The 20,904-nt window shown below is 41.5% G+C and overlaps 1 protein-coding gene across 1 annotated transcript in view; it reads left to right on the plus strand.

Annotated features, from left to right (window-relative positions):
• SF3B2 (splicing factor 3b subunit 2) overlaps positions 1-20,904 on the plus strand; it is a gene marked incomplete in the record, with an annotated part of 1,007,319 nt that overhangs the window by 261,012 nt on the left and 725,403 nt on the right. The window contains 1 exon segment of the mRNA XM_044075829.1: positions 9,611-9,716. Coding sequence (XP_043931764.1) covers positions 9,611-9,716 — 106 coding nt within the window.

A 20,904-nucleotide genomic window follows, 5' to 3' on the forward strand; every position in this document is an offset into this window, starting at 1 on the left:
GCGGCCAAGGGAGCGAGTAGGGCAGCCAGCTCAGGGGTCGCCCTTAGAAGGCAAGCCTGGCTGCGCCTGTGTCACTTCGCGGAGGCCTTCAAGTCTTCCTTCACTGATGCCCCATTTAATGGTTCCTCCTTGTTTGGGACCAAAGTGAAAGACACCCTCACCAGGTGCGAGCAAGAGGGAAAGACCCTGTCTGCCGTAGGGGTCCGTTTTTCCCTTCCATCTAGGCCTTAACCCAAGGCCCAGCAGGGGGGGGGAGATGTGGTTCAAGAAATCACAAAGGTTTTTTCCTGCTGCACAAGGTTGTTGATTTGATTTGTTGAAAAAGTTGATTTTTAAGGAAACAACAACTAGGATATCCGTTTGTAAGAAATTAAGCACATTTATACCTCAACCATGTCCTGTTTTAACTGCTTTTATGAATGTAGTTGAAAAAGATTTGAGACAACTTTATTCAAGAAGGAATAGGAAAAAGTTTTATAATTTATCCTGTATGGAGTATAGAGAGCTCAAGCAGTTGGAGGAAAATAATAATTTAGTTATTAAGCAATCAGATAAAGGAGGTGCCGTTGTAGTAATGGATAGAAATAGATGCATGGAAAACTTTAGAAGCATTTTAGCAGATCCTTTAACTTTTAAGGAAGTAACTTTTAATGAAGTCAAAAAATGTATTGCAGATGTCAACATGACAGTTTATGAATTACAGCTTAGTCAAGATATAACTATTGATCTTTTTAACTACCTTTCTGTATCTTGTCCTAGGATACCACAAATTTATGGTATCCCTAAAATACATAAATGCTTGGAAGACCTACCCTTGAGACCTATAGTCTCAGATAATGGATGGGTAACAGAACCAATATCAAAGTATTTACAATTACAATTGGGTAAATATTTGAATAAATGCCAAGGTATACTGAAAGATACCAACAACTTTCTATCTGATTTGTATAAATGGCATGAAGAAAATGTTGGGAAAACTTTATGGCATTGGATATCACTTCATTATTTACAGTAATCCCAAATGAATATGGATCAGATGCTATACAAGGTTTTCTTATTAGTGAAATTGGTATGCAAGCACGAGAAATAGAAAATATTTGTGCTTTGTTAGATGTGATATTGACAAAGAATGTGTTCATTTTTGATGGAAAACCTTTATTGCAGTTAACGGGTAGCAATGGGGGACCCCAATAGCAAATACATATGCAAATTTAGTGTTATATCAGTGGGAGAAGCAATTTGTACTGAGTGATTACAGTAGTTTAAATACCAAAGTTAAATTCTACAGAAGATTTGTAGATTGTTTTTTAATTTGGGATGGTAATAGTGAAGAATTGGAGAATTATATTGTATATTTAAATGCTACGACGAATTTTTTGAAATTTAAAATTTCTTTTTCAGCAGATAGTATAGTGTTTTTGGACATTCAATTATATAAGAAAGCTGATAGAATAGAGTCAACAATATGTAAGAAAGAAGTAAATGCTAATAGATACATTAGAAGAAATAGCATGCATGCACCACATACTTTTAAAGGTGTTTTGAAAGCACAATTAATAAGGGCTAGTAAACTCAGTACAGAGGAGAATAATTTTATACTCCAGGCAAATGAAATGATGCAAGAGTTTGAAAGGAATGGCTATTCTACTCAGTATGTAGATGCCATATATGAAGAGGTAAAAATAGGAAGAAAGGATAAATATAAACCAGTTTTTGGCAGAGATACAATACAATTAGCACAAATTTTAGATAAAAGTGACAAAGTAATTAGGTATGTCACTACTTTTAATGCAAACACTAGAGATGTATTTAACATCATAGAAAAGAACTGGCTTATATTGATGGCTATGCCAGAGATTAAAGATCTAGTAGGCATGAAACCTAGATTTTCATACAGGAACTTGGAGACATTGAAGTAGAAATTGTGTTTATAAAGACTTTAAAGAAAAGAGAGTTGTACACCAACATAAAAATGCAACATTGAAATGTTACAATTGCAGTTGCTGTGCTGATATTTATGATTCAAAAAATAACTTTGAACATCCTATTACCAAAGAAAAATATGAATTTAAATGTTCAGCAAATTATAACACATCTCAAATAGAATGCTGTGCAAATTGCACATGTTGCAAGATACACTATGTTGGTAAGACAACTAGAAAATTAAGGGAGCGTATAATAGAATACAAGTCCGAGATTAGAAGACAAGTGGTGACAAATGCATTAAACTAGCATGTTATGGATAATAATACACATACTTTTAAGTTTAGAGGTATAGGTGTAGTAGACATGGGTACTAGGGGAGGAGATATGAATAACATTCCAGAACTAAAAGAATATGAATGGATCATTAGACTGTAAGCAGATGTTACACCAGGTTTGAATAATACTGTCCGTATAAAACCTGTATTAATTAAAAGGCAGAGAGAGAATATTTAAGAATAGAAATTAATTTATATTTGTGCATATATATGTATGTACGTGTGTGTATACATGTGTATATATTTATAAGAATAAGTGTATATGTTTTAAATGGTTTTTAAAAAAAAATGGAGGTTATTTTGAATGAAGTAATTTAAATATTTAATTGTTAGTTAATAATGTTAGGATAGGCTGGCTGAATCATGTGATTTTATTGGTGTCCCTATTTAAATGTTGATGAGATCCATTAATTTTATGTACTGATGAAGGGTGGTTAACCGGAAAGCTTTACTTTATTAAATCTTTTGGCATTTAAAGTGTTTTCTTGGGACTTTCCGAACTAAGCAGTGGGGGGCCTCCGCTTCCAAATCTGGAAATGGCAAGACACCTCCCTATGGTAAACAGTCTTAATGACTTCCTTTTGAAATTCCCAAGCATTTATCTTTTAACTGCCACTTTGGAGGGAAAGATTGCTCTTCATGCAAAGAACTGGGGACTCATAACCCAGGACAAATGGGTTTTAAATATAGTGTCCCACGGATACAGATTTCATTTCCACACATTGTCAGCAACAAACGGGTGGTCAGACCTGCCCCCAAATCAGTGAGCAGAGGCTCAAAAACAAGTACTTTCCCTCTTAAGCATGGGGACTATTCATCTGGTACCAGAAGAAGAAAAGGGACAAGTTTTCTATTCCAGGCTTTTTCTGGTACCCAGAAAAGACAAATCATGGCGTCCAGTCCTGGACCTCACTCTTCACCAGTTACTTCCTATGCTAGGCAAAAATGCCTGGTTGGCAACTCTAGATTTAAGAGGCATACCTGCACATGCCAATCAGGGAATCTAGCAGAAGATACCTTTGCTTCAAAGCAGGCTACTTGCATTGTCAGTTCTCTGCACTGCCCTTTGGCTTGTCTGCTGCGCACAGGGTATTCACACAAAGTATCTAGCTCCAGTGATTGCATTTTGCAGGCAAAGAAATATCAAATATATCCATACTTGGACGATTGTCTAATTCAGGCAGAAAACCAGGGCATACTGTTAAATCTGGTGTTTGTAAAAAGGGTTCTAACTTGTCTGGGGCACACACAAACGAAAAGAAATCACAACTGGTACCCCGTCAACAGATTACATTCCTGGGTGCAAGCTTGAATACAACTGCCCAGATGGCTTTCCTCACGCCAGAGAAGCAAATTCATTTGGTAACTTACTTCAAACAAGTGGCCACAAAAACCCTACTATCTGCAAGACAAATACTGCAAGCCTTGGGGTTCATGGCCACCTGCATTCTTCTAATTCCATATGCAAGACTGCATATGAGGAAACTACAGTGGTATCTAAAATGTCTATGGAGTCAGCATTGTCACAGCCTGGAAACAGATTCCTATCATACCTTGCCTACACCTGGAGTTCCTATGGTTGGCAGAGGCCTGCCACCAAAACAAGGGACTACCATTCACACTATCCCCTGCCGCCCAAACCCTAACTACAGTTGCATCAGACTATGCACGGGGGGGCTCATCTGGCAGGGAAGTGCATTCAGGGCAAATGGAACCCAAATCAAATGCACCTATATATCAATCGAAAAGAAATGTTAGCTGTACAGAATGCTCTGACAGCCTTCAAGGACTACATTCTTCCAGGACAACTAATGGTAGACAGACAACACCACGGTTATGTGGCACATAAACAAGCAGGGGGGTACACATTCCTACCCACTCTGCAGACTAGCCATGGCATTGTGGAACACAGCCTTGAGCTACCAAGTGCACCTACAAGCTCAATTCCTGCCAGGAAAATTGAATACACTGGCAGACGGACTAAGCAGAAACCTCATGGACCCACACGAGTGGAAACTGGAACCACGGGTTTTCAGTATGTTGACAAGCGAATGGGGAGCCCAGACATAGATCTATTTGCCTCCCTCCAGAACTAACAGTTGGACAAGTTTTGCACAAGGACTCACCACAAACAAGCCTGGAAAGTGGATGCTCTGTCCTTCATCTGGAAAAACCTATCGGCCTACACCTTTCCTCCCTCTGCCTCTGCTCTCCAAAGTTCTACTAAAAGCCAAACAGGACAAACCAAGGATGATTTTAATTGCTCCAGACTGGCCGCGCCAACACTGGTACCCCCTCCTGCGCACTGTGTCGCAAATATCTCCATGGCACCTGCCTCAGACCCCTTTCCTGCTGTCTCAGCAGGTGAACCAAGTTCTGCATCCTCAGCTTCCAACATTGAACCTTGCAGACTGGCTAATCACTTAAATTCATCGTTATCCCTCAGCAAACCTGTGATGGATGTCATCTTGGAAGCAAGGAGACCTAGTACTAGAAAATCTTATGCTGACAAATAGAAAGATTCTGTGCCTGGAACCAGTCTTTAGGGATGAGCACATCAGCGCCCAATTTAACTCAGATTTTGCAATACTTAACTGAGATGCTTCACAAGGGCCTGTCTTTTTCCTCCATTAAATTCCACGCCTCTGCTATTTCAGCTCAATATAACACAGAACCGCCCGTCTTCTGTCATCCTCTGCTCAAGCAGTATCTCAGAGGAGCAAAAACCTGAGACCACCCAGGAGAGCTCCTACCCCTGCCTGGGACCTTAACTTGGTTTTGGAGAAACTCGCTCTACCTCCTTTCAAGCCAGCTGCTACTGCAGACTTAAAATTTCTTTCTTGGAAAACAGCCTTCCTTTTAGCAATCGCTTCAGCTAGAAGGATATCTGAATTGCAGGCCATTATGGCAGTGGAGCCTTTCATCATCTTTCATGTGGACAGGGTATCTCTCAGGACCAATCCATCCTTTATGCCCCAGGTGGTTTCCAGTGTGGCTCTTAATCAGTCCAGTAATTTGCCAACCTTCTTTCCCAGTCCACAGAACAAAGGGGAACGGATTCTGCATTCCTTGGATGTGCACATACAACTTAGATTCTACTTGGACAGGATTAAATCTCGAAGAATATTTGAACAATTGCTGGTAGCATTCGCTGCAGGGGCAGAGGGGAAGGGTATTTCAAAACAAACCATTTCTAAATGGATAAGCCATTGCATTCATTTCTGCTATATGCACCATGGAAAACCTATCCCCAGGGGATCAGATCTCACTCCACCAGGGCTGCATCTACTTCTGCAACCTTTCACAGAGGTGTTCCTACCAGGGATATCCTAGAAGCTGCTATCTGGAGTTCTGTACACACTTTCACCAAGCGTTATAATTTACCAATTTTCTTTAAATCCAGAGCTGGCTTTGCCACTGCTGTCTTGCAGGGCCTTTTAGCTGGCCCTAATGCTGTATAAACTCCTCCTCCCCCCAACCATAGCTTTGGGAATCTACCCAAATGCAATGACTGCAACAGTGAAACACGAACATAGTACATTTGTGCACACTTACCATAAATGTAGATGTTCGAGTGTATTCACTGTTGCAGTCCTGGATACCCTCCCTCCAGCCCCCTAGTTTTTTCTGGCTTTGCCTCTACTTTCCTTTGCTATGCTTTAAAAGGCTTTTTGATGTATTTGCTTTTGGTTGGAGGTATACTTTTGTGTTTATTTGCTCCCCATTAGGGGGGCACCTGACATCTGGGGCAAGAAAAACTGATGTAATGGCGTCTGCTGCATATTTTATATCCCTGACGACCTGACGTCATGGAAGAAGGGACAGCAACCAACGCAGGACCCAAGACTTTGTTAATCAGGCTGACTGAGGGCAACCTGCCAGCAGATTACCCAAATGTAATGACAGCAACAGTGAATGCACTCTAACATCTACATTTATGATAAGTGTACAGAACTGTACTTTCTCCTGAAGGTCCAGGTGAACAATCCAGAAGTCTTGGTAGTGACTCCTTTTTGGCCCAAGCAGCATTGGTTCCCTCTACTTCATGTGGCCAAGGCATTCACTTCGTTACCCCACAAAGTGGACTGACTTGCACAGAACAAGGAGTCTCTGATTCACCACAACGTTCGGGCACTCTTGTCTCTTTGAGTGATAAGATTTTAATTCCCTTGAGACACCACTTCTCAGAGGACATGCTCTGGGAACTCCAGGAGGCAAGAAAACCTTTTACTAGAAAATCTTTCATGCCAAAGTGAAAAAGATTTTCCATAGGGTGTCCCAAGTATGAGGACGCCTTTTTGGTGGGTATACCTGCCATTATGTCATACATGTGTGAACTGCTTAAAGGTGATGTAGCCGCCTTCTCCATTCATAGCCCGCTATTTGTGTGTGATAACTTTAAGTTCATCTACCATTGCTTTCTAGAATGAAGGTCACACTGTTTTTAAAATGTGTTTTTTTGTCTAAACCCTCCCAGGAGGGCCATTCCATCTCCCTGGGATTTGAATTTTGTTTAGGAGAAGCTTATCCTGACACTTTCTGAACTGGTAGCGTCAGCTTCACTAAAATTCCATACACAGAAAACAGTCCTATTGATAGATCTTACCTCTGCTAGAAGAGTTTGAGTTGCAAGCTCTTATGGCAAGGCCTGCTTTCTTTGTTTCATAAGGATAGGTCACCTTAAGGGCTACACCTCTTTTATGCCCAAAATAGTAAATTAACTGTCTCTAGACCACTCCATTCATTTATCGAACCCTTTTCTTTATCCCCAAAACAGAGGTGAGAAAATTCTTCACTCCCTCAATGTGCACAGGCAGCTAAAATTGTACATGGAGAAGACTAAACCTTTCAGAAAGTCTGACCTGCTTTTTCCCGTCTTCCAGAAGGGAAAACTGGTAAGCTGTTTCCAAAATATCTGCAGGATTTCTAAGTCCATTTCCTTTTGTTACATCTTACATGGTAAAAACCTGCCAGCCACTATAAGAGCTTTTTCTACCAAAGCAGCCTGCTCTTAAGGTGCCCTCTTCAAAATCATTGATTCCACATCATTCCTGTAGTCTGCCACTTGGACCGCTGTGCACACTTTCACCAAGCATTACAAGGGTAGGTGCTTCTTCCAGTTCTAGGACCTCCTTTGCTGTATCTGTTCTTTTAAAACTGGTAGACAGCACCCCTTTAATCCGACCTCCCTCAACAGTTGTTAGCTTTGGGAATCCCCAACAAGTATTGGAATACTTCAACAGTGATCTAGGAAAAACATAGCACAGTTATGTAGGAACTTTACCTTATCAAACGATACTCTAATCACTGTTGTAGTATTGCTTCCCTTCCGCCTTCTCCAATATTTAGTGCACTTTTGGGACCAAGGTAGGAAGTGTCCTTCCTATCTTCTTACTTGGACATGTTTCTTCATTATGATATTCTCTCAGGCCTTCTCCAGGGTTTTCCTGGGCTATGTAGTCTGAGGATTGTATGCTCATATGTCTGCTTATATACCCTTATGCCTGCAGGTTGAGGTCATATGCTGGATCTGCAGAGAGTCGGGAAGATTTTTTTGGTCTGGTTGCGCTTGACAGGATAACCCACAAGTATTGGAATACTGCACTAGTGATCAGTAGGATATCTATGGCTTTGGTAAGTTCTTACATGGCTGTACTTTCTAGTTGATGCCAGCAAACAAACCTGCACTCATTCAGGGTTAGTGTTTCTCTGGTTTTACAGTATTTGTGTGAGTTGCTATCCTATAGCGTGTCTTACTCCACCTGTTAAGGTTCAGTTACTGGCTGTTTCAGCATGTTTGCCTGTGGATCCCTTTCTTTAATGCAGGCGTATGTCAAAATGTTTTTGAAAAGGGTTTTGCATAAGAAGCTTACCAGAAAACCAGTGGCTTCTCTTTGGGATCTTAATTTTGTGTTAGAAAAACTAACACTTGAGCTTCATTTGAACCAGCTTGTCAGACTGACTTGAGTTTCTTAACGTGGAAAACAGTCTTGCTCATTGCTCTGACCTTTTCAAGAAGAGTATCTGAGTTGCATGCTTTTAAGGTGAGTCGACTTTATCTCATTTTCAACGAAGATAAAGTTTCGTTTAGAACTAATCCTCCTTTATCACCTGAAGTGATATCACAGTTTAATTTAAGCCAATCTGTCAATCTCCCTGCCTTCTTTAAAGGACTTAAAAATGTGGGAGAAAAGGATACTTCATACCTTGGCTCTCCACAGGCAACTCTGGTACTATCTTGACAGAATAAAATCTTTAAGAACTTCTGATCCACTGTTATTTTCTTGAGAAGGTAAGAAGGGGCAACCTGTCGGAGACTATTTCCACATAGTTGTCTCCGGCTATTACCTTTTATTATTCCCACCCCGATAAAACAGTTTCAGGCAGGGTTAAGGCTTACTCTGCTGGGGCCTTGGCTTAATCTATACTTTTTTGAAAAGGGGAAGATTCTAGAAGCATTCTAGAAGCAGCAGCTTGGCCCTCTGCATACTTTTACAAAACACTATAAACTAGATTCTTTTTCCAGGTCTAGGGCAGGCTTTGCTATGACCATTTTCCAGGGGCTCCTTGGACCCTTCTTTCCTCCTAATTCTTCTAAGCTATTGTAATTTACCCATATATCTTGCGCTACTCCGGCTGTGATCATAATGATTAACATAGTGTAGTTGTGTAATTGTTAGCTTTGGAATTCCCCAAGAAGCAGTAGATGTTCAAGTGATCACTGCTGCAGTAGCCACATCCCCCACCCCCTTATTTTTGTTCTATTTTTTGTCAGGTGTGGATATGTATGTTTTCCTTGCATTGTCCTTTCATGGTTTAAAAGTCTTCTGTCTGTTGCCATGAAAGCGCTGAAGGCTTTGCACTCAGAGCTGACCAATGGTTTGGGTGCATAGAAAGTGCCCTGAAGTTTTGGAAGCTGGCTAGCTGTTTTATCCTATGCAAAATATAACCCATATAGCTTAGACTTCTGCAGTAGGGATCGTTTGAACTTGCACTATTATTGTAAGTTTGCTTATACAACTGTTCTTGCTTGTGACTGTTTCACACAGCTGTACTTTGTCATAACTACACTGTCTTCATTTTTGTTCGTTCCAAGATTAGTTCTTCATTTAACTGTGTTAGGCATCCCGTGAGACACTGAAATTATGTGGACTAAGGAGTGCTTGTGTTGTTTGAATTTTAACCATTCTGTATAATCTACTACAGTTTCTTGAATGAGTACTGAATAGTCCAAAAAATATTGCTTGAAAAAAATGAGTTAGTAGAAGAGCCTTTTATTTGCTTTTGATTACTTTTATTTCTGCTGTGGTGTTGCTGCTAAGCTCATTAGAAAATGTTATGTTTTTCAGAGTGAGGACAGTAGTACTGGGCCCAAGATTCCACAAGCTTTGGAAAAGATATTGGCATTAAAAGATATGAGACAAGAGGAGCTTAACAGTGTGCAGATATCTGAAGGTAACAGTTTGTCAACTAAATGTTTTGAAGTTTGTGTGTAGTTTATTCTGCAGTAGCTTTAAAGAACAGCAGGTACATTTGTATCATTTGAACGTAATGCCAAAGAAATGTGTAACATGCATTGCTCCTCTTTCAATTTGTTCTTCTTTTTAGTGTGTGTTTGTGTGTTTGTGTGTTTGTGTGTTTGTGTGTTTGTGTGTTTGTGTGTTTGTGTGTTTGTGTGTTTGTGTGTTTGTGTGTTTGTGTGTTTGTGTGTTTGTGTGTTTGTTACCAAACACCATTTCCTTAGGAGCATTTATTAAAAAATATAGTATTAGGACAGGTGTCCAAAGTGCACAAGAAGAAAAAACTCCAGGGGAAAGGGAGGGATTTGATGATTGTTCATCTTCTTTGGCAGCCTTATTTATATCTTTGATTTTTGCTTGTCATATGCATCCTTCTAACAGTAGGGTTTTCATTCAAAGGAGTGATTTTAGGTCTTTGAAGATGTGCTGTAAAGGGGGCGGCCACGGTGGTGCAGCGGTTAGCATTGCCACCTCACAGCAAGAGGTTCTCCGGTTCGATCCTCTGCTGGGGTGCCTTCTGTGCGGAGTCTGCATGTCCTCCCTGTGGTCGTGTGGGTTTCCTCCAGTTTCTCCCACATCCCAAAGACATGCAGTAGGTGGATTGGACACTCTAAATTGGCCCTATGTGTGTGTGTGTGCGTGTGTATGCCTTCTGAGAAAGGTTGGGCGCAGGGCTGGCAACTCGACACTGTAAAACTCCACTGCCAATCATGAGCAGACAGATGATCCGCTGTGGCGACCCCTGACCGGGAAAAGCCGAAAGAAGAAGATGATGTGCTGTAAAGGAAGTTGCATTACTGAACCAAAGCCATTAAGCTGTAAATCTGTACAGTAAACTTTGTTCCTTGGTATGTATGTTGGTCTTCATCTAGTACCATCATTGCTAGAATTTGTATGAGTTAGCCAGTGATGCTGATAGTTCTCCCGCAAGTTAACAAGTGATATCTACCATATCTTCTTGAACTCTAATGCCCTGGATCAACTTATCCACACCCCCACCAGGGGCACCAATATCCTAGAATTGTTATTACCAACATGAGTAACCGGTGTTCCACACCTGAAGTCAACTCCTCGTTGGTCCAATACGACCATAAGCTAATCACCCTTGATATCCACATCCCGCCCCCACCCCCCATTAAAGAAACCACAGTAAAAAATTTCTCCAAAGCCAACTTCATGCTTCTTAAGACAGAAGTGGTGAACTTTGACACCCATGCAAATGGACAATATGACTGTTGAATCCTACACAACTGCACTCTATAAGCACTTACACGAGTGCATGGATCATGCTATCCCAAAAAGTACCAAGACGCTATCCTCCAAAAAAAGGAAACCAAACTGTACAACAGAAGAAAGAAATTGTTGTAAAAGAGAGTAAAATCCCATGGTTGGAGGAGCTCCCTGGTCAGCCTCGGTAAGAAGCCGAGATCTCTTATAAGATCCTCCAAAGCTAGCTATGAAAACGAAATCACCACTAATTCTAAGGACAACCACAAAGCATTCTATAGCTATCAAGAACCAAAAATACGCTGCCTGGTAGCAATAAAGGCTGTCCTCTTGTAATAATTCCACTGTGAACACTCGGAACCAGCTAAAACACTTTATTCCAAACGTGCAGAATGAGACCACGATACGTATAAAAACATCAATGCCAAAGAAAAAAAGTAAGAATGAAAATACAAATGGATTTAGCGCGCTTTCGTCTCTACACATGAGACTTGATCAGAATCCATTACTTTTCACATAGAAAACACTTTAAATAATCTACCTCTGTCTCCTATTGGTTCAAAATTGGCGCTCAAAACATGAACTACCATAGAAAGTACTCAAAATACTTGACCAGTACTGTGTCATCGTCAGTAACGTAGCATAGACAATAAGAGTACATATAAATACATATAAAACCTAAATTAACTAAAATAGCTCATAATAATTAATCTTGTTTTCATAAAATTCGAAAATGTGCATTTTCTTAAATAGATATTATTAAATATTAAATATTACGTGTTGAATATTGAGTATTAATAACTGTTCTATGGAATGGTATGTTCATCGTAATGGTGTCAAGTGATGTATCATAATTAAATACAAATATAAAATATAATAAGTTAATAATAAAATTCATAATAAGTCGTATTAATAGAATTTATGTAATTTTATTCTTTGGCATTGATGTTTTGGAATTATTACAAGAGGACAGCCTTTATTGCTACCAGGCAGCGTATTTTTGGTTGCTATTCCATCTTTTCACATTCTATAGCTATGTCAAGAATCTCATTGGCAACACCCAGATCTGCTCTGAGTTACTGCACAACGGCACGAAAATTAGAGAACCAACTGATACTGCCAACATCCTGGCATATAGGTTCAGTGCTAATCTTACGCCCCCCCCACCCCCTGAAGGGCCCATATCTATACAGTAAAAATGCAGAGTCCCTGTAATCACAACTACGCAGGTAAAAGCTGCACTCTCTAAAGCCAAGAACACAGCATCCATGGGACCGGACAACATCCCAGGCTGCATTTTACACAAACTTCAGAACGAACTGGCTCCCACCTAAGCACCATGTTCAATCATAGCCTCACATCAGACTTTGTGCCCACTGAATGGAGTACAGCAACAGTTGTCCCACTTCACAAAGGGGGAGCCACCACCGATCCCAGGAACTATCGCCTATTAGCCTGATGAGCCTGGTCTGCAAGGCCATGGAACGTATCATCATGGAACTCCTAAACAAAGACATTGGTAACCTCCAAACTCTGGATCCCACCCAGTTCGGGTTTGTGAAAGGCAGATCATGCCTCCTGAACCTGATCGACTTCTTTGAGGCAATCACCAAAGCCTTAGATGAGGGTAAGGTGGTTCACACAGCCTATCTTGACCTCGCCATGGCTTTCAACACCATCCCCCATTCTGGAATTATAGCTAAACTCACTAAACTAGGTATAAATCCCTACGTCACAAGATGGGTTGCCAACTGGCTCAGTGATAGAACCCACATTGTAAAAGTTGCACACTCCAAATCTGACCTCAAACCAGTGACAAGTGGAGTACCACAGGGTTCAGTCCTGGGACTTCTCCTGTTTGGTATCTACTTCTCTGAAGTACAAGCTAACACAGAAGGCCTCTGGCTAATGAAGTTCGCAGATGACTGCAAACTAGGAACCATAGTAGAGTCCCTAAATGATGTGGACATCCTACCAGAAGGGCCTCGCTGAGACAGATGCCTGGTGTCAGAGCCATAGCCTCAAGCTCAAGCTCAATGCCGAAAAGTGCATTGTCATCAGGGTTGCCAGATTTCCAACCAGCCAGGTAGGGACAAAAAAAAAAAGGTCTCTCACGACAAGTGAAGACCCAAAAAAAAAGGTCTTTCTTTAATGCGGAACAGAGTTCCACATTAAAGAACAGTAGCTCTGCACTAAGCACGGAGCTTTTCGTATTTAATGCAACACAAGTAGCTCCGTGTTTAGCGATTTTTGATTGGCCCGTATACCGGCATACGGGCCAATCAAAAATCGCTAAACATGGAGCTACTTCTGTTGAATGCGGAACTGCAATCCATAGTGAGAAAATGTTTTTCTAATTCTTCATTTATGTATTTATTTCCAATTATTGCATTTTGTTTTTGAAATGCCTATTCTATGTTACTTTGGCAGTTATATTCCAAAACCCTTGATGCCCCAGAAAAGACCATCAAAAAGTATGCCACTGGGGGGACAGATTAACCCAAATGATTCCCTTCTTCATTGTCTTCCCTTATGGGGAAAACCATCTGCTTTTCTCCTGTCAACACTGCAAGGTCATACTGGCCAAGAGGCAGCCAAAACTCCTTGCCAGAAATTTCAGATCTTAGGCTTTTTTCAGGATATTTGCTCACTTTTTTAAAGCTGTGTTGTGCAGGATGATGATGATGTTTACTTGGGCTTCCCTGCAATGGTGAATTTAGGAAAATTCTTCATTTATTGATAAAGCATTTCAAATGTGGTGTCAGACTGACGCAGTGATAGAACTCTTGGGCATAGAGGCACCAAGACCGCAGTCATTCCTCACCCAGTTACAGGCTTTTGAGGAAATGTTTGAGGGGTCTGTGAGGCAGACTGTCTCTTGCACCAGAAAAGATGAAAATGTTTTATAGTGGTCAAAAGTACTCATTAACAGATCCAGCTTATATCCAGGGACACAGCAGGGGGCTCATAATTAGTAACTGTTTTCATCATCCTTCCATTTGATATGGAAACTAGGGAACTTGACCAGTTTGGCAAGCATATGTTTACCTCATTTATTGTATGTTTAAAGCTGCATCCTGATAGAAATTGAGAACCTGACCTGTGAATTAAGAGAAGAAACCTATGAACCTATGAACCTATGAAACCTAAAGAAAAACTGATGAAGTAAAGTAGTTTCTGAAAGGTTCCTTTATCTTAGACCACAAAGAAAGAAGATATCTCCACAATGGTGTCTTGACTGTGTGTTAGTAAAATTGATCCTACCACCTTTTGATCCAGCTACTTCAGCTATTTACCAGTTTCTGTCATGGAAGACATTGTTTTTATGGCTATTACTTTTCCCAAGTTAATTTTTGAGCTCCATGTCATAATGTGCAGACTTAGTCTTTCATCAAGACGGAGAATTCCGTCATAGTAATCCTTCCTTCGTGCCTAAGGTAGTTTCTGAGCCGTCCTTTAACCAAGCCATTCATTTACTAGGCTTCTGTTCTAAGCCACAGAACAGAGGAGAAGGGGCTCTTATTCCATTCATTTGCATAGAGCAGCTGAGATTTTATTTACACAAAACCAAGTGATAGTCTGCCCAGCTAAAAAAGAGACCGGGAAACCAGTAAACAGGCTCTTTCTAAATGCTTGCTCTGCATTGCATTTTGTTCTGTTTGTTGTAAAGCTGTCCTAGGGCATATCAGGGTCCACTTCACTAGAAATGCACCAAAGTCTTCCTCAAACGTTTTACCACTGTCTGTTCTTGAAGCAATAACCTGGGCTTCTGTCCACACATACTGTGTAAGCACTAGTTTAGGTGCAGATTCCAGTGCCAGGGCAGGATTTGATTTTTTTATTATCCTGCAGGTTTTCTCTACTAATGAGCTCTACCTCCCTGTCTCTGCTTTGGGAATGTTCCAAAAAGTGAGGACTGCAGCAATGAATACTACAGTGTACATAGTACGTTGGTGTTATGAAGTTATCACAAATGTGGATGTTTGAATATATTCAGTGTCCCAGTTCTGAACAGTTTGCCTATCCTCATTAGTTGCTCCTTGCCGTGGAGGTGAGGTGTCAGCTTAGTCCTCTCTGCATCTGTTATCTTACTTATTGGGTCCCTCTCCATCTTTATCTATGTGGACTACCTGGAAAGGGAGATTGAGGACATCTTTGGTGGACCTTGGGCATACAGGATTGTTTGTTTTACCTAGTCCTCTGCGGTTTTGATGCTGAGTTCTCCTACCTAGCTGTGGCTTGGGCAAGAAAGATCAGAAGATGGCACTGTAAATTTGAATCCACTTTTTTAATTCAGTGGAACACATGAATGCAGGCTGTATACAGCTGTCATGAAAGTTCTGTACATCTTATGAAAATTTTCACTAGTTACATGTGTGTCAACTATTTTTAGCATCTATTTGCATTATTGCAATGATGTCTAAATTGCATCGTTACTATCATGAGACCCTAGTTCAGTTGGTGGTTGAAAATGGTCTACGGAATATCTTAACCTTTCTTTTTATAAGAAAAAAAGTATTGACTCCAGCATCCACTGAAGTACTGTTGGGGGAGTTCTTACCCACTGTAACAGGCATACTGTCCCTACCACAGGCAAAAGTTTGTATATTGACTCTTCTTTACCTACTGACCTAACAGCAAGGATGTTCTTGAAAGCACTGAGTTGTATGTCTACTGACTATTTCTTGATGGTTCTGCTTGCCACACTCCAGGAGGAAAATAGTGGTACCTCAAAAAGTTATTAAAACAGTACTACTCTGGTAAGAAGTTATTTCCCTATTCCATTAAATGGAAACTCTGGTGATGGTTTCTTGGCAGGTGTAGGCCAGCTTGGGGGTGTCATTTGTAGTCGCAGACATCTGTTAATGATTGATGCCTCGGACTTTGTCTGGGGAAGGGCACGGACCACCTAAAGGTATGGGGATGCTGCACTAGAAGACAAAGCTTATAATATGAAACAAGTTAAAACACTGATGTATGTTCTAGAAATATCCAAGACATGGGCAGGGTCTTATGCAAAATGGCAGGTGACTAGGAAGCTTCTGATAATGTTCCTTGCAGAAATTGTGTTCTGCCAGAAGCGTTTTTCTTCAATGAAGTAACTAATCCTCAAGATAAAACTTCAGCAAATCAGAAATGAAGAAAATCTTCAAGAACAGCTGGATATCTCAATGTTTTGATACCCCTTGAGTAAGTTGGTGACTACAGTCCTTCATTATGGATAACTACAGAAGTCCACTTAGTACAGTGGTAGCATTGTTACCTCACAGCAAGAGGTTCTCCCGTTCGATTCTCGGCTTGGCTTGGGAGTGCCTTCGGTGTGGAGTCTGCATGTCCTCCCCACAGTTTGGTAGCGTTCGAAAGACATGCATACGTAAATGGGTGTCCCTTCGTTGAAAGTTGGGCGTCAAGCTGGCACCTCGGCGTTGCGTGAAAATTTACTGCCTATCATTAGCGGACCGGAGTTCCACTGTGGCGACCCCTTACTGGGAAAAAGCCGAAAGACAAAAGTCCACTTAATCAGTGTTTTTTTTCTTTTTTTTTTTCTCAGCTTTACAAGAACTTACTCTCAAAGTGGATTACTTAGTACTCAAGATGTTTGTTTCTTAACATGCATAGGCTTTTAAGAAAATTGCCCAGTAGCATGACCAAACCAAAACGCAAACTTCATTAAACTGTGTAGATGTGAGATTACAGAAGCAAGAAATGTGTTCTGAGATGTTCATCGTGTTACACTGCTGCAGTCATTACACTTGGGTTATCCTGCCGTCAGGCGGTCCCACAGTCGGCCAGAGTTCCAAAGTCTTGGTCCGGCGTCGGTTGCTGTCACTTCTTCCCTGACGTCAGTGCGCCAGGGGTATATAAGATGCATCCAATGCGATTTTCTTCAGTCTTTCTTGCCACACGGTGCCCGAAGCAGAAGCAGTTCGCAAGTGCCGGTCGGCCGACTCCTGAGATTTTCGAAGTCGAATTTCAGATCCGAAGTCTTCAATAAAGCGAAGTACCCCATTGGGGAAACTTTATTTTCTTGCCTCAGACCGATGTCAGAAAAAGTTAATAATTGTATTTCTTGTGGGAAGCAAATACCTCATAAGGACTTCCACTCTTACTGTATTCCATGCCTAGGCCCTGATCATGACGTCACTAGTTGTCGGTTTTGTGCTAGATTTAACAAATGCACTATAAAAAGACGTTTTGATTTTGCTTTGCACTACTTTGGCCGAAGGTTCAATTATACTATGCCGTCGGATCAACCGACGACTGCAATACCGAAAAAAACGCAATGACAAGGATAAAGACAGGCATCCGAGGTCCAAAACCGACAACGAAACATCTTCTAGGCCAGTCGCCGGTTCTCAGTGAGGCACTTTAGCAGCCCCTGACACCCACTACCTCAGAGCCACAGGCCGCCTCCGACTCCCACGTGGAGACAGCTAGGCCTCTGGAAACTCAAGGTATTGGGCCTACGGAAACTAATCCCTCAGATGGGTCCAGAGCCGCTGAGCAGGCATCTGCTTCTGAGGGTGTTTTCAGACCTTGACAACTTGCCATTAAAACAACAGCCAAGACAAAAGTACCATTAAAGACAAAGAAACAAGTACAGCATTCTCCTGGACAGTCCTCCATTCCTAAGAAACGGATGCTTAAAATGGCCGAAGACCTCATTACTCTAATCAGGGGTTCCCATCCCCCTCCTGAGAAAAGGCCTAGGCAGGATACAGACTATGATTCCTCTGATCAGGTTTCCATTTTCTCTGACTCCTCTTCAGACCAGGGATACTCTCTACCCCCCCCTATGAGGACTCTAATGCTGAAGAATCTATCCCTTCAGCCTCTCCAACTGAGGATTATTCTTTTGGGGAAACTTTACATACCATGAGGGAGCATTTCCATTGGGAAAGTCAGGATTACTCAGAATCCAAGAAAAGGCTCAGGGATTTCCTTTTATTGCCTCAGCACAGGCCCCTGGCTATTCTGCCTGTGCTAGATATTGTGGATGATATGTTCTCTGAATCCAGCTTATCTCCAGATTCTTTGCCCCCTGCACCAGCCAAGCCAGATAGGTATTATAGAGTCCCTGACTCTCACAAGTTTCTTTATAAAAACCCTTCTGCTGATCCAGAAACTATTTCCCAGGGTCCAAAAGGGGTTAAGGCTTCCATTGCAAAAAATCCAGTACCCTCTGACAGAGATTCCAGAGCTTTGGATAGATTGGGGAAGAAAGTATACACTTCTGCAACTTTAGCAATAAGAGCTTTAAATTGCCAGTTTCACATGCTTAAGTACCAACAATATTTAATGACTGTTAAAACAGAAAATGTTTGCAAGCTCAGAAACTCCTGATTGTAAAGAAATGAAGGATTTATTGCATGCAGTTGAACAGGTGGGAAAACATACTCTGCAATGTGGTTTTGATTCTTTAGAGGCCTCTTGTAGAGCCACAGTTACAGGTTCTGTGATACGAAGACATGTTTGGTTAAAAGAACAGAGTTTACCTGATCATGTTAAGGCAAAATTATTGGATGCTCCTTTACAGCATGATACCTTGTTTGGTGTTAAGGCAGAAGAGGTGTTGAAGAAAATGGAGGATAAAGCTAAATCTATGCAAACAGTCAAGGATTTCTTACAGGTACAGCTACCTCGATTTAGCAGAAATTGGCCAACAAAGAATTGGTCCTTTCCAGTGTCAGACAGGCCACAGAGAGGCAGATACAGACGCCCAAGAGGCAGATCTCAACCCAAAGGCTCAAACAGACAACTACAGTGGGGCACCTCAACCCCAAAAGGAGGTGAGGACAAGTCTCAACCTTACAGGAAACAGTCCCAATGACTTCCCCCTTCGTACGCCAAGCACTTCCGTTTTGGCAGCCCCCTTAGGGGGAAAACTAGCACTTTTTTTTTCAAAACTGGCAAACAATCACCCAAGACAAATGGGTTCTGAATATTGTGTCTCAAGGTTACAGGTTCCACTTTCATACTTTACCAAGGCTAAAAGGAATGCCAGACCTACCACAAAGTCAATGGGCAGAGGCACATAAACAAATTTCAGCCCTCATGGACATGAGAGCTATTCAAAAAGTACCACAACAGGAACAAGGACAAGGATTTTACTCAAGACTCTTCCTGGTCCCCAGAAAGGACAAGGCCTGGAGGCCCATACTAGACCTTTCAATTCTAAATACTTACCTGGATATTCTGAAATTCAAAATGTTGACATTACAGCAGCTTCTACCCATGCTAGGCAAGAAGGCTTGGCTTGTTACTCTGGACCTTAAAGAGGCATACCTGCATGTTCCTATCAGACAAAATTCGGATTCAAAGCTGGTACAATGCACTACCAATTCTCTGCACTGCCCTTTGGCTTATCTACTGCGCCCAGGGTCTTCACAAAGTGCCTGCACCAGTAATTGCATTTTGCAGACAAAAATGAATTCAAATATATCCATACCTGGACGACTGCCTCATTCAAGCAGAGACAAAGGACATTCTTTTACAGCATCTGGCATTTGTAAAAAGGTTGCTAATTTCTCTAGGGTACACAGTAAACGAAAAGAAGTCAAAACTAGTGCCCTCACAACAAATTACATTCCTGGGTGCCAGCTTAAATACAACTGCCCAGATGGCTTACCTCACGCCAGACAAACAAGTTCAACTAACTCAATATTTCCAATTACTGACAAAAAAGTCCAATCTCCCTGCAAGGAAAATTCTGCAGGCCCTGGGATTCATGGCATCCTGCATACTACTAATACTATATGCCAGACTGCATATGAGGAAATTACAATGGTACCTAAAAAGTGTTTGGACTGAACACTCTCTCAGTTTAGAAGCAGTAATACCAATGATACCCTGCCTACAACAGGAGTTTCGATGGTGGGCACAGGCATGTCACCTAAACAAGGGTCAGCCTTTTACCCTACCCACAGCCAGGCAGACTCTAACAACAGATGCCTCGGATTACGCCTGGGGAGCACACATGGCAGGAAAATGCATTCAGGGCAAGTGGACCACAGACCAGATGCATCTTCACATCAATCAAAAAGAGATGTTGGCTGTTCAAAATGCCCTAACAGCTTTCAAGGACCTTCTGCATCCAGGACAATTATTATTAAAGACAGACAACACCACAGTAATGTGGTACATAAACAAGCAAGGGGGGCACTCATTCTTATCCCCTATGCAGGCAACCCATGACCTTGTGGAACACGGCTCTAACGTATCAAGTACACCTACAAGCACAATTCCTGCCAGGAAAGAAAAATACTCTGGCAGACTATCTAAGCAGAAATATCATGGACCCTCACGAATGGAAATTGAATCCGCAAATCTTCAGCATGGTAACACAAAAATGGGGATGCCCAGACATAGATCTTTTTGCCTCCCCACTGAATTGCCAACTAAAAAAATTCTGCACAAGGACTCATCACAAACAAGCATGGAAAGTGGATGCTCTTCTGTTCAGCTGGAAAAACCTAAAAGTTTATGCCTTTCGGCCACTGCCTCTCCTTTCAAAGGTACTCCTAAAAGCCAGACAAGAAAAACCACAAATGATCCTGATTGCTCCAGACTGGCCACGCCAGCACTGGTACCCTATCTTAAGGAACTTAGCACAAGGCCCACCATGGATTTTGCCTCAAATTCCACACCTTCTGACTCAACAAAACAATCGGATCGTGCACGGTCAGCTCAAAACCCTAAATCTGGCTGCATGGCAGATTCAGTAGTCAAACAGGCAACACCTCTCTCTAAAGCTGTTATGGATGTCATTTGGAGGCCAGGAGGCCTAGCACCAGGAAAGCTTACTCAGAAAAATGGAAGAGATTCTTTGCCTGGAACCAGGCTCAAGGCCTTGACCCTCTTGTTCCAAACATCCCTCAGATTTTACAATACTTAAC

Source organism: Protopterus annectens, chromosome 6.part1, assembly GCF_019279795.1.
Source record: "Protopterus annectens isolate FY-2018-M chromosome 6.part1, PAN1.0, whole genome shotgun sequence".
Classification (NCBI taxonomy): domain Eukaryota; kingdom Metazoa; phylum Chordata; order Ceratodontiformes; family Protopteridae; genus Protopterus; species Protopterus annectens.